General features: G+C 15.5%; 5 protein-coding genes across 5 annotated transcripts, besides 25 other annotated features; 4 read left to right on the top strand and 1 right to left on the bottom strand. All coding sequences in view use genetic code 6, as the record gives it.

Moving 5' to 3' along the window:
• Positions 1–200: 200 nt before the first annotated feature.
• Positions 201–271: a microsatellite.
• Positions 272–413: 142 nt separating this feature from the next.
• Positions 414–473: a microsatellite.
• A 337-nt stretch (positions 474–810) lies between these two features.
• Positions 811–1,520, bottom strand: IMG5_199430 (myb-like DNA-binding domain protein; the record flags this gene model as incomplete). Its single annotated transcript, XM_004024098.1, has 4 exons — positions 811–813; positions 1,000–1,103; positions 1,156–1,401; positions 1,475–1,520. 4 exons carry the CDS (start codon positions 1,518–1,520, stop codon positions 811–813), a joined length of 399 nt encoding a protein of 132 aa, XP_004024147.1.
• Positions 1,105–1,145: a microsatellite.
• Positions 1,521–1,770: 250 nt separating the features above from the next.
• Positions 1,771–1,859: a microsatellite.
• Positions 1,815–1,866: a microsatellite.
• Positions 1,821–1,877: a microsatellite.
• Positions 1,878–2,180: 303 nt separating this feature from the next.
• IMG5_199420 (hypothetical protein) lies at positions 2,181–4,053 on the top strand (the record flags this gene model as incomplete). Its single annotated transcript, XM_004024097.1, has 3 exons — positions 2,181–2,234; positions 2,866–3,444; positions 4,030–4,053. The coding sequence occupies 3 exons, from the start codon at positions 2,181–2,183 to the stop codon at positions 4,051–4,053; spliced, it is 657 nt and encodes a 218-aa protein (XP_004024146.1).
• Positions 2,561–2,602: a microsatellite.
• Positions 2,723–2,769: a microsatellite.
• Positions 3,891–3,946: a microsatellite.
• Positions 4,054–4,671: 618 nt separating the features above from the next.
• Positions 4,672–4,761: a microsatellite.
• Positions 4,762–5,542: 781 nt separating this feature from the next.
• Positions 5,543–5,591: a microsatellite.
• A 178-nt stretch (positions 5,592–5,769) lies between these two features.
• Positions 5,770–5,811: a microsatellite.
• A 7-nt stretch (positions 5,812–5,818) lies between these two features.
• Positions 5,819–6,890, top strand: IMG5_199410 (protein kinase domain protein; the record flags this gene model as incomplete). The annotated part of the gene is made up of 1 exon (XM_004024096.1): positions 5,819–6,890. The coding sequence occupies exon 1, from the start codon at positions 6,066–6,068 to the stop codon at positions 6,888–6,890; it is 825 nt and encodes a 274-aa protein (XP_004024145.1). The 5' UTR covers positions 5,819–6,065.
• Positions 6,891–6,896: 6 nt separating this feature from the next.
• On the top strand, positions 6,897–7,550 carry IMG5_199400 (hypothetical protein; the record flags this gene model as incomplete). Its single annotated transcript, XM_004024095.1, has 1 exon — positions 6,897–7,550. One exon carries the CDS (start codon positions 6,897–6,899, stop codon positions 7,548–7,550), a length of 654 nt encoding a protein of 217 aa, XP_004024144.1.
• A 220-nt stretch (positions 7,551–7,770) lies between these two features.
• Positions 7,771–7,880: a microsatellite.
• Positions 7,828–7,884: a microsatellite.
• Positions 7,885–8,072: 188 nt separating this feature from the next.
• Positions 8,073–8,111: a microsatellite.
• A 41-nt stretch (positions 8,112–8,152) lies between these two features.
• Positions 8,153–8,211: a microsatellite.
• Positions 8,160–8,277: a microsatellite.
• Positions 8,206–8,291: a microsatellite.
• Positions 8,212–8,281: a microsatellite.
• Positions 8,292–8,821: 530 nt separating the features above from the next.
• Positions 8,822–9,570, top strand: IMG5_199390 (phosphatidylinositol-4-phosphate 5-kinase, putative; the record flags this gene model as incomplete). Its single annotated transcript, XM_004024094.1, has 2 exons — positions 8,822–9,353; positions 9,392–9,570. The coding sequence occupies 2 exons, from the start codon at positions 8,822–8,824 to the stop codon at positions 9,568–9,570; spliced, it is 711 nt and encodes a 236-aa protein (XP_004024143.1).
• Positions 8,931–8,971: a microsatellite.
• Positions 9,571–10,410: 840 nt separating the features above from the next.
• Positions 10,411–10,453: a microsatellite.
• Positions 10,454–10,603: 150 nt separating this feature from the next.
• Positions 10,604–10,644: a microsatellite.
• Positions 10,645–11,585: 941 nt separating this feature from the next.
• Positions 11,586–11,623: a microsatellite.
• A 403-nt stretch (positions 11,624–12,026) lies between these two features.
• Positions 12,027–12,070: part of a microsatellite that runs on past the window's edge.
• Positions 12,027–12,070: part of a microsatellite that runs on past the window's edge.

The raw sequence follows: 12,070 nt of genomic DNA, 5'->3' as shown, positions 1-12,070 counted from the left end.
TTTATTACTAACTATGTTTAATCAATCATTTTAGTAAAAAACTTATTCATTTATTATGAAAAATATTAAATAAATTAAGATTATATTTCTTAAAAATCATTCGAATCAATATCACTTATATTAGAATCCTTATCATGTTAATATTATTAACTTTTTTATTATTAAAACTAAATATCATTTTTATTTATAATAATACTATCATTATTATTTATTTTATTATCTTTTTATATAACTTATTATTACTTTTAATTTTATTATTTTTTATTTTATTTATATTTAGAATAAAATATAGAGTAATCTTATAGACATTTTGAATTTTTTATTTATACATTATTTTTTTATAGTAATTAATAAAGTTAATTTTGTGTTAAATTAAGATTTTAGGGTTATTTTTTTCTAATATATTTCCTTTTTTATATTATATTATTATTAATTAATGTTTATTATTAATTATTTTATTATATTTGATTTTAAAAACTATTAATATCATGCTTTTAATTATTTAGAATTATTTAATCTGAATAATTTATTTATTTATATTATTCTTATAATACATATTAATCCATATGTTATTGTTATTATATTTAATTTTATTCTTTTCTACTAAAAATGGGCTATTTAGGACTATTTTCTTAATTTTTTTAATATGTATTAATATTATTTTAAGTTATTTTTATTTCTTATGTATTTTCCTTTTCTTCAATTATGTTATTTGTTTAAAATTTTTCAATTTTTTAATTCTCGTTCTTAAATAATTCTTATTAATTTACATTTAAAGAATATTATTATTCTTTAAAATCGTTTTATTTTTCACTATTTTATTATTTTTCAATCAATATATTAATATTACCATCATTTTAACTTAAAATATTATTATATTTATCCATTTTATTATTATTATTATCTAAATTTAATTCTTAATTACTATTATTTAAAACTATAATCTTAAATTTAAATAAATAAAATACTAAATATGGTACATAAATATATATTTATTACTTATTAACAATTAGAATCTGTAATAAAAGTTTATTTTCCATTATCACTTAACATTTTTCTTACTGTGCTATAAAATCTATTTTTTACTGAATTTTCAGTTCTTCCTATATATATATAAATATATATACATATATATATATATATATTCGAAATAACCTTTTAAACTTTTAGCTATATAACTCCATGAAGAACCTAATTGTAAATATTATTAAAATATATTATCATCCTCTTCTTTAGTCCAATTGCCTTTTTTTACATTTGGATTTAAATTATTATGCCATCTTTCTCTACATTGTTTCCCTGTTCGACATTTTATTGTTTCAGCACATAAAGACCAATTTGATGGCCCGTTTTTTTTAACCCATAATATTAATTTTTCATCTTCTTAGTAATCCCAAGAACCTTTATTTATAAATATAATAATATTATTTTTATTTTTAAATAAGAATAAAACTTGTTTATATTTATAATTTACCCTTTTTTATATTTTCTATTTAATTTTTTATTAATTTTTAATCCATTTAAATTTTTAAAGTTTTTTATTTTATTGTTATAATAGTTTTTTATTTTTATTTTAAAAAAAAAATAAAAAAATAGTGTATTTTAATTATTTAATTTTATGAAAACGATATCAATTTTGATTAATAATATTTGATTTATTATATATTAAAACTATAAATTAATCAGAGAATTCAAACAAAAATTACAATCTAAAATAAATTGAAAGTTTAAATAAAACAAAGCATATATAATTTTATTTAAAAATAAATAATATATATATATATATATATATATATATATATATATATTAAATAAATAATATATATATATATATACATATATATTTTATACATATATATTTTAATAAAATATTTATTAATACGCTAAAAAAACACATTTTAAAATATAGTCTAAAAATAAGAATATATGTGATTTAATTCAATATATTTATATAATATAATTCTTTAATATTTAGCGTATACTATGCTAATTTAAAAAATAATAATAATAAAAAAAAAAAATGTAAAATCAAAAATAAATATTTAAAAACCAGAATATTACCATATAAAAATTAATAAAATAGTATTCTATTTTCTAGACAATATTAGATAAAGATATTAAATTGTTAAAATATCAAAATGATTCTCTTTAAATAAATCAAAATAAAATTTCTATTTAATATGAAAACTAAAATTAAATACTCAACTAATATCTAGAATAATAATAATAAAATAGTAAATAATATTAACAGATATTAGATTAAAATATACAAAAACAATAAAATTAACGTTTAATAAAAAAGTAATATTAAAGAAACTTAAAAAAACTGAAGAAAATATAAGATAATTTAAATAAATTAAAAATAAAAGAAAAAGAACTAATAGAATAAGAATAAGATTTTGAAAAAAAAAAGCTAATTTTTTATTAAAAAAAGAATAGATTTATGATTAAATTTAAGAAAAAAATTAAAAACAAAACATATTTGATTAACTTATTGAAAACTAAAAAAATTAAATAATATTAAATAACGAAAAATTATTAAGTGTAAAAAATAAAAATAATATATATATATAAATATATATATATATATATATATATATATTGTATTTTTAATAATTATATCTTCTTTTTCTTTATTTAATGTTATAAAATAAAAATTTAATTTTTTTTCTTTTATAATCTGTTATTAGACCTGAACAAGAAATAATTTTTAATTATACAATTTATTTAAATTTTTTTATTATATTTTTATATTTAAACTTTTTATTTTTTCTCTTTTTTTTTGATTTTATTTTTTTATAATTTATATATATTATCTTATAAATATTTTTAATTTTATATTATTATATTTTTTTATTATGTTAGGTCTAAGGAAATATTCGTGTATTTTGTAGAATCAGACCTTTATTAGACGATGAAATTTTAGATAAAACTCTTGAAATGATAAATGTATAAAACTAAAATACGCTTAAACTCTAAGTACCATAAAGTTAAATGAAGTCTTCAAACAACCTCAAAGATTACTAATTTAATTTTATGCACATATTTGACTAAAACTCATCTTAAAAAGATGTTTTTGATTAATTAAATTTCTTTATTTCGACAGCTATACATGGATATAATGTTTGTATATTCTCTTATGGTCCCACTGGATCTGGTAAAACTTATACAATGTACGGTAGGGAGGAAAATATTGAATAATAGGGCATAATTCCTAGATCTATAATATAAACAATTAATTAAATTTTAGAAATTTAGAAAAAAGATAACAATATAGATATTGAAATTAGTTTAATAGAAATTTATAACGAAGAATATAAAGATTTAATAGAAGAAAAAAAATGCTAAAAAAAAGAAGAAATTTAATTTTTGCCTATTAAAATTAAAGAAAATAGTGCACAAAAAATACTACAAATCATTAAAATAGCATTACAAAATAGAAAAGTAAGCGAAACAATTTGCAATTAATAATCTTCCAGAAGTCATACTATATTTTAAATGAAAATTTTAGTCCAAAATAAGCTTTTTGGCACTCTAAATCTAGTAGATTTGGCAGGATCAGAAAGACTGGAATTAAGTCAAGTAGAGGGAGATAGAAAAACTGAAACTATACATATCAATAAGAGTTTAACGGCATTAAGTGATGTTATTTAGTCACTTATGAATAAAGATTAACATATTCCTTATAGAAATTCAAAACTAACACATTTATTATAGGATTATTTAGGAGGTAATTCCAAAACATTAATGATTATAAATGTAAATCCTTATGAGAAATATTTTTAGCAAACACTTACATCATTAAGAATAGCAAAAAAAGTTATGGGATGTAAAAATAAATAATAAAATACACCTGTTAAAAAATTTTGAAAAATAAAAAAAATAATTTAATATTATATATATATATATATATATATATATATATATTTATATATATATATTATATTTTTATTTTTGTTAAATTAAATAAAAAATGATTTTTATAATATTTTTTTTATTTATTAATAATTAATTTTGTTAAAAATATAGTTAAGAATATATTTAATTTGTTGAAAATCATTTTCATCATTTTTTTTCTGATTAATTAAAAATTACCTATGATTAATAAAAATCTTCATTTTCAATTAAAATTAATGGATAATATATTTTTAAAAAATAGCCTTTTTTTACATCTGATTTATAAAACTGCATATATGGAATTAGATAATATCCTTAAAGGGATAAAATATAAAGTTTAATGACTTACGAGCTTAAAATAGATGAAAATTTACATTAATAATATATTCATATGATATTTTAAGTTTTTTATTTAAAATAAAATATAAATGAAAATGAATTTTTAAATAAATATTTAAATTTACGATAAAATAAATAATTTTATTGGTAAATGGATGAAAAAGAAGTTTAGTTTTTAGAAAATAATTTATTTTATTTTAATAAAAAATACTTTTTAGATAATTAAAATTTCTTAATATAAATATAAAATTAGGTATTTGATATTTAAAGATTTCTTGAAAAAGAAACACAATTAAATAAAAATGAATTTAAATTTAAAATAACAAAATTAAATTAAATAATTATATTTATTAAATAGAACACAATTTTTGCTAATTTAAATAATAAAACAATTCCAATAATTGTACCATTTTACGAACATATAAGTAAAAAAAAATATTTATATATATATATATATATATATATATATATATATTATATATATATATTAATATCTATTATATTTATATATTTATAAATATATATTAATTTTTATTTTTTTAGATTAAGGAAAATATAATAAAATATCTAGAAATAATTAATGTAATTAAGAAGATGATTTATAATTTAATAATTTTATTTAATTTTTTGATTAAAAAATATAATTATTTTCAGATTGTTAATTTTATGACTAAGAAGATTTTTTTATTCATTTCAGACAAATTTCTTCTTTTGATAGTTTTATGAATTTAGGGTATTTTTTTTATATATATATAATATTTACCTTAAATATATAAAGTATAATTAATGAAAATTTAGATAATGATAAGTTAAATATTTTTATTGATTTAAAAAAAATGTTTAATCAAAATGAAAAATAATTAGAAGTTTTATAAAATTTAAATTTATTAAATGATATGTTTTATTTTGATAATAAAAAATTAAATAATAATCTTTTGAAAATATTAGCTATTTATAGTTATTTTAAAACAAATACAAATAATTCAATATTATATATAAATGAAAATTTACAAAAAGATTAAAGATATTATAATGATTCTAATATTGGTAATTATACAAATATTAAATAATATTTAATTTAATTTAATTTTTTTAAGAATACTTGAAAATATTAGAAAGTTTTTTAAAAGAAAAAAATTTAAGTTATTATCATTAGTAAGTTTAAAGTTTTTAAAATATAGATACTTATAAAAAAAGTATATCTTTAATTAATTTTTACTAAAGAAGAATAATAGAATCTTAAATTTATTATATATATAAGTATATTATTTATAATAATATAAATTTATTATAAATATGAAAATCTTATAAATATATATATTTATATATATATATATATATAAATACATATATATTTATTATAAAATAAAATTATATCATAATTAAAAAAATAATTTAATTATATATATTAATATTAAATATCAAAAATATAAAAAAATTAATTATTACCTTAAAAATATATTATAAATGCATAAAATTAAATCAAAACAAAAAATATAGATTACTTTTTTCCAAAAACAAATATATATATATATATATATAAAAAAAATAAAATATAGAAAATAAAAATAAAATTAAAAATGAAACCAATATCTTTTTTCGATAGCAACGAATTAGTCTAACATAAAAAAATATGGCAAAACATCTCATACAAAAATAAAGAATTAAAGGACATAACCAACATATATTTATTCAGTTAGTTTTACAAACGTTCAAAAATATACAGTCGTTCCAAATCCATAATATATATCTTAAATGACGAAGGTCTTTACCAAATAAAGCCTAATTAATTAATCTTATAAAGCTTTTTAGACCTAACCTGTGTAAAAATGGAGCTCCTTTCCAATTTATAGCCTTCCTAAGCTTCATAAATCGACAAAGAGTTCCTTTAAAATCCTTCTATATTAAATGGTTTCCGTCTATATCACAATAATAAGTACTTAGATATATTTACCCACGACCAAAAACAGTATGATGACTGGAAAAACGCCTTAACATATAGATGCATATAATTAAATTTTCATGAAGAATACCAAGTTTTTAAAATGATTGGAAAAGGGTCGTTTGCGAAAGTTTATTTGGCAACCAAAAAATCGACTCCCGGTTCTCAATTTGCCATAAAGGCTTTTAATAAGGAATTTATGTCCACATAACATAAAGGAAAAGAATCTTTAATAAATGAAATATATATCATGAGGTAATTAAACTCCGAGCATCTTCTAAGACTTTATGAAGTTTACGAAACTTCCAACTCCATTTATTTTGTTTTAGACATAGTTAATGGCGGAGAACTGCTTAATAGAGTTCGTGAAAAAGGCCAAATGAACCAATTTTAATTAATTAATCTCATGCGAAACATTATGAAGGCTATATCTTATTTACACTCCAGAAATATCATGCATAGAGACCTAAAACCTGAAAATTTACTTCTTAAAAATAAAGAATCGGATGGAAGTGATATCGTATTAGCTGATTTTGGACTCGCAACTAAAACAGACATTGAAAACGTGATTTTTAAACGATGTGGTACACCCGGTTTTGTAGCCCCTGAAGTTTTACTATACAAAGTATCCTAAAAAAATATTAAAAAAACTTTTTTTTTTATTTTATTTTTTTTTAAAAAAAAAAGGATGGAGAACCATTATATAGTATGAATTGTGATGTATTTTCTGCAGGAGTAATTTTTTATCTTTTATTAACTGGAAAGCAGCCTTTTGTAGGCTCAGACTATAAATAAATACTACGAGCGAATAAATAATGCGAAATAAATTATGAAATTCCAGAATTAAAGTCCGTTTCTTTAGAAGCTTAAGATTTATTAAAAAAAATGTTAGAACCGAATCCTTAAAAAAGACTAAGTGCATTAGAAACATTAGAACATCCATTTTTATATAGCGAAAATGTAAAATAAGATATGTAAGTGGAAATTTTAGGAACTAAAAATTTAGGTTCATATGATGTGGAATTCCTCTCTAATCTTAGAAATAGATAAAAAGAAGAATTATAAGAATCACTAGCCATAGTTTCAACTGGAAAATTGCCTATAAATGGATTAGATAATACAGTTAATTCCATTTGTAGTACAAACTCTATATAGAATTTAGATAATAAAAGGCAAACAGTGTAGTATGTTTAGAGTAAATTTGGAGAATTAAGTAAATTTTAAAGTAGAATTAGAGAAAGTAGTATAGATATAAAAATTGGTTTAAATAAATAAAATTCCTAAGGAATAAATTAATAATAAAATATGGTGTAAAGTAAAAGAAGTATACCTTAACATAGTCTTTTTAAATAAATATTATAAAATAACTTGAAAAATCAAATGAGTCTTAACATATAAGACACATAAAAAAATGAAGAAAATGGAAATAATACGCCAACAATGAGAAAATAGTAAAAATTTAAACTTGATTTGTAGATAGATAATTTTCCAAATTAATTCTAGAATTTAATTGAAAAAGATTCTCCTTAAAGTTTCAATTCGAATTCAAATGGAAAAATTCCTTAAAAATTAATGAAATTAAATTGAAAAAAAAAATAAATATATATACATATATATGTGAAAATAAATAAATTATATATTTTATAAAAATATATATATATAAATAAATATATAATAATATATATATATATATTTATATATATATAAAAAAAAATATTTATTTCTATATATATGTATATATTTTAATTTTTCTATTTGTTTATTTATTATATATTATTTTAATTCTGAAATATATAAAAATAAAAAATACAAAAAACTTAAAAATATTATTAATGAATTAATTAAATAAAAAAAATGTTGAGTAAACAAATATTATAAAAAAAACATTAAATAGATATATATATATATATATATATATATATTTATATATATAAATAAAAAAAAATAAGTATTTTTATATTAATAAAATGAAAAATTAAAATAATATATATATTTATTATATTAATAATAATTATTTATATAAAAAATTATATTTATATATATATTCATATTATTATATATTTTTTTTTATATATTATTATTTATTAATATATATATTAATTTTTTTTTATATGGGAAACGAATGTTGTTCAAATATAAATTAAATAAAATAAATTAATGAAATTAATAAAGAATCATCTTAAACAAATTTATTTTATTAAAAAAAAAAAACTTCCTCTGATATATAAACTTTTGATCCATCAAAGGATTTCAATGTTTAAAAAGATATTATTAATACCAAAAGCGGTTAGTTTATTATACAAAAAGAAGAAATATATGCAAATGATATATAATAAATTAAATAAGATAGCTTCATTACATAAAAAATATAAAATAATTAATTATTACAAACATCTTACTTAGAATCTGATACAAATAATTCTAATAATAAAAGTTTTAATATATATATTACATAATAATAAATAGTAAAATTCGACATATAAACTATAAATATTATAATAGATGAAACAGAAATAAAAAACATTAAAGAAGAAATTTTAAATATTTTCAATAATATAAACAAGGAAGTATAAATAGAAAAACTAGAAATCAATTAAAACTACTATAAATTATCTAATGATAATATTTTTATTGGAAATTTAAATGAAAACGAAAATAAACTTCAAGGTTTCGGTTAATTATTATCAAATAATTATCTATATTAAGGATTTTGGAATAATAATATTTTTTAAGGATAAGGCTTTTTTATTGATTTAAAAGGTAATTTTTTAAAAGGAACTTTTTAAGAAGGAAAACCAGAAGGAAAGTGTCTTATAATAAAAAAAGAAGGAGGAAAATTTGAAGGAATTTTGTAAAAATACATATATATAATTTATATTTAAAATTAATTATTTTAAAAAATAAAGTAAAGATGGATTAAAAAATGGATATGGAGAAGAAGTTTCTAGTAAAGGAACTTAATATAAAGGAAATTTTATAAACGGAAAAATGAATGGCGAAGGATAGTATACAATATTAAATTAATATACTTATATTGGCAATTTTAAAGATGGATAGATACATGGTTTTGGTCATTGTGTATGGGAAAATAATAAAGTTTATAAAGGATCTTGGGAAAACAATTAAATGATGGGAAAAGGGGAATTTATATGGCCAGATGGAAAAAAATATGTTGGTATTTATTATTTAATATTTTATTTCTAAGATTAAAAGGGGATTTTCTATATGATTAATTTGACGGTTTTGGAATTATTAATTGGTAAAATGGAAATAAATATGAAGGATAATGGTAATAAGGAAAAATGCATGGAAAAGGGAAAATACTTACTTATAAAGGTGATATTATTGAAGGAATTTGGTAAGAAGGTGTTTATTAATAATAATAATAATGATTTTATTTTTACTTATATATATTTAAAAGTTATATTTACATTGATTTATATATTTAATTTATTTTTTGTTATAAATAAAAATTTCTACTTTTTATAATATCAGTATATTTTTTACAATTTTAATTTTTTTACTTTTTAAGTTAAACTTTATTACGTTATTTTAGTATTAATATTAAAAACAATTAATTATTATAATTTATTAATTATTTTATTATTTTATTATTAAAAAGAATGTAAATATATACATACTTTTAATTATATAATAGAATAAAAAAAATATTTAATTAGTTAGTATTCAATTAATAGATATAAGACGAATTTTTTTAATTTTTTTATTATATAAAATATAAATATTATTTAAATTAATTTGATAAATTATAAAAAAACAAAACAAAAAATTATTTTACAATATATTAAATTTAAAAATATTTACTAATATTTAAAGTATTTATTGATTTTAATATATTAAAAATAAATATTATTTCTAGTTAAATTATTATGGATATAAAAGCTATGAAAAAAAACATGTATAATAAATCAATATAAAATTATTCTAAAATATTACAAATACTATAAATTATATATAAATTTCCTGTTAAAATTTTATAAAATATAACTATAAAAAAACACTAAATACATATTAAACAATTTTAAATCATTTCCAATAATATCTAATAAAAATAAATAAGTTAAAAAAATTAGTTTTGAAAAATTTCCAATTAATTAATGAAAAATTAAAAGTGAATATGTAATTAATTAATTAAAAATTTTAAATTAAATTTATACAAATTTTATAATATAATAAATATAATTTTCATTTCTATACATAAAAAAATAAAAAAAAAAAAAAATTCGAATCAAAAAAAAAAATTCGAATCAAAAATAATGAATAAAGTCAATTTAATTTATATATAATTAAAATGAAAAATATAAAATATTTAAAAATTTAAGATTAGATAAAAATAAATAATTAAAACATATATAATATATATTAATTTTTTATTAATTAAAGATATAACAAATATTAAATAATTATAAATATATAAATATATATATATATATATATATATATATGAATATAATAAGAAAATTAATTTTACATTTATTTTTTTATTTTTATAAATTTAAATCTTTTAAAAAAAACTTATTAATTTTTTTTTTTTTACAGGTATTATAAAAAAAATGTCTGTAAAAAATAATAAAAATATTTTCAAAAAATAAAAAATACTAATTTTCTAAATAATTATAAAATTACTTATAAAAAAATATAAATGACTAAAATTTTATATTATATATTAATTATTAATATATTTATATACCATTTTCTAATTTTTTTTCAAACTATTTTTTTCTATTAGAAAAATTTTTTTAGATAATATCCTTAAAAAATTGTTAAAAATATTATTAAAGTAATGTTAATAATAGAAAATCCTTAAATTTTATAAGTCACATTTTTACTAACTTCACTATTATAATTCTAATTATGTGTATTTAAGTTTTTTTCATATTAAATATCCTTCAAAGTATCAGATAATATCTTACTTTAAATTTCGAATTTGATTCCTTTATCTTTATTTATTAATTATGTATAATCTTTTGCTTCAACTCCTGTATAATAAGCGAAATTTACTTATATATCTTACTCAATACTTAAATTTTAGAAACAAAATTAATAATCCCCTTCCATATCTGTCACCACAGAATATTAAACTTTTTCTTTTTCAGATTATTCAAAAAATAATGTTTAATCTGGCTTAAAAAGTTATAATTTTAAAAATTTCTCCGATGTATTTATTATATTGGCATTTAATTTTAATAAAATCATATATCCTAATTTGATTAATTATTTATATATAAAAAAATAGTTTTTACCTAAACTATCAAATAAGCAATGCTATTATGCCGGCTCTAAAGAAAAAATGAATTCAATAGTATTTATTTTAAAAACAAATAAAAATAAAAGCAATAATTTATACATATCTTTTAAATGTTTTTTTAATATTTTAAATAAATAAATATATATAAATATAAATATATATATATATATATATATTTATTAATTATTTTTCTTAAATTTTTTTATAAGAAAAATATTTTTATTTAAAAAAAAAAAAAAAAAAAAAAAACCAAGTTATTTTTATAAAAATATAAATTATTTTTTATATATTATTTTAAAAAGTAAAAACATTAAATAAAATAAATAAATTAAATTAAAATTCACATATATTTATTATCATCGCAAAATTTAAAAGCTGAATTAAAAGATTACTAAAATTGTTTTTGATTTAAATTGTTTTTATTATTTGAACTATTAAAAGGCTAATTAAAATATCTTCCTATAGAATGATAATTTTAAAGTTCAGAATCATTATCTTTTTTATCCTAACTATTATATCGTTTAGGTGTAGTATACTAATTATTTATTTTTAATTCTTTATTATCGTTCGGGTTTAAATTTTCCTTACAAAAGCTTTCTTTTAAAAAAAATTCCTTTTAAAAA

The sequence above is a fragment of the Ichthyophthirius multifiliis genome (assembly GCF_000220395.1).
Source record: "Ichthyophthirius multifiliis unplaced genomic scaffold scaff_1120509251417, whole genome shotgun sequence".
NCBI classification, from domain to species: Eukaryota; Ciliophora; class Oligohymenophorea; order Hymenostomatida; genus Ichthyophthirius; species Ichthyophthirius multifiliis.
Note: the sequence above shows the minus strand (reverse complement) of the source record. Positions and strands in the feature narration are given on the sequence as shown.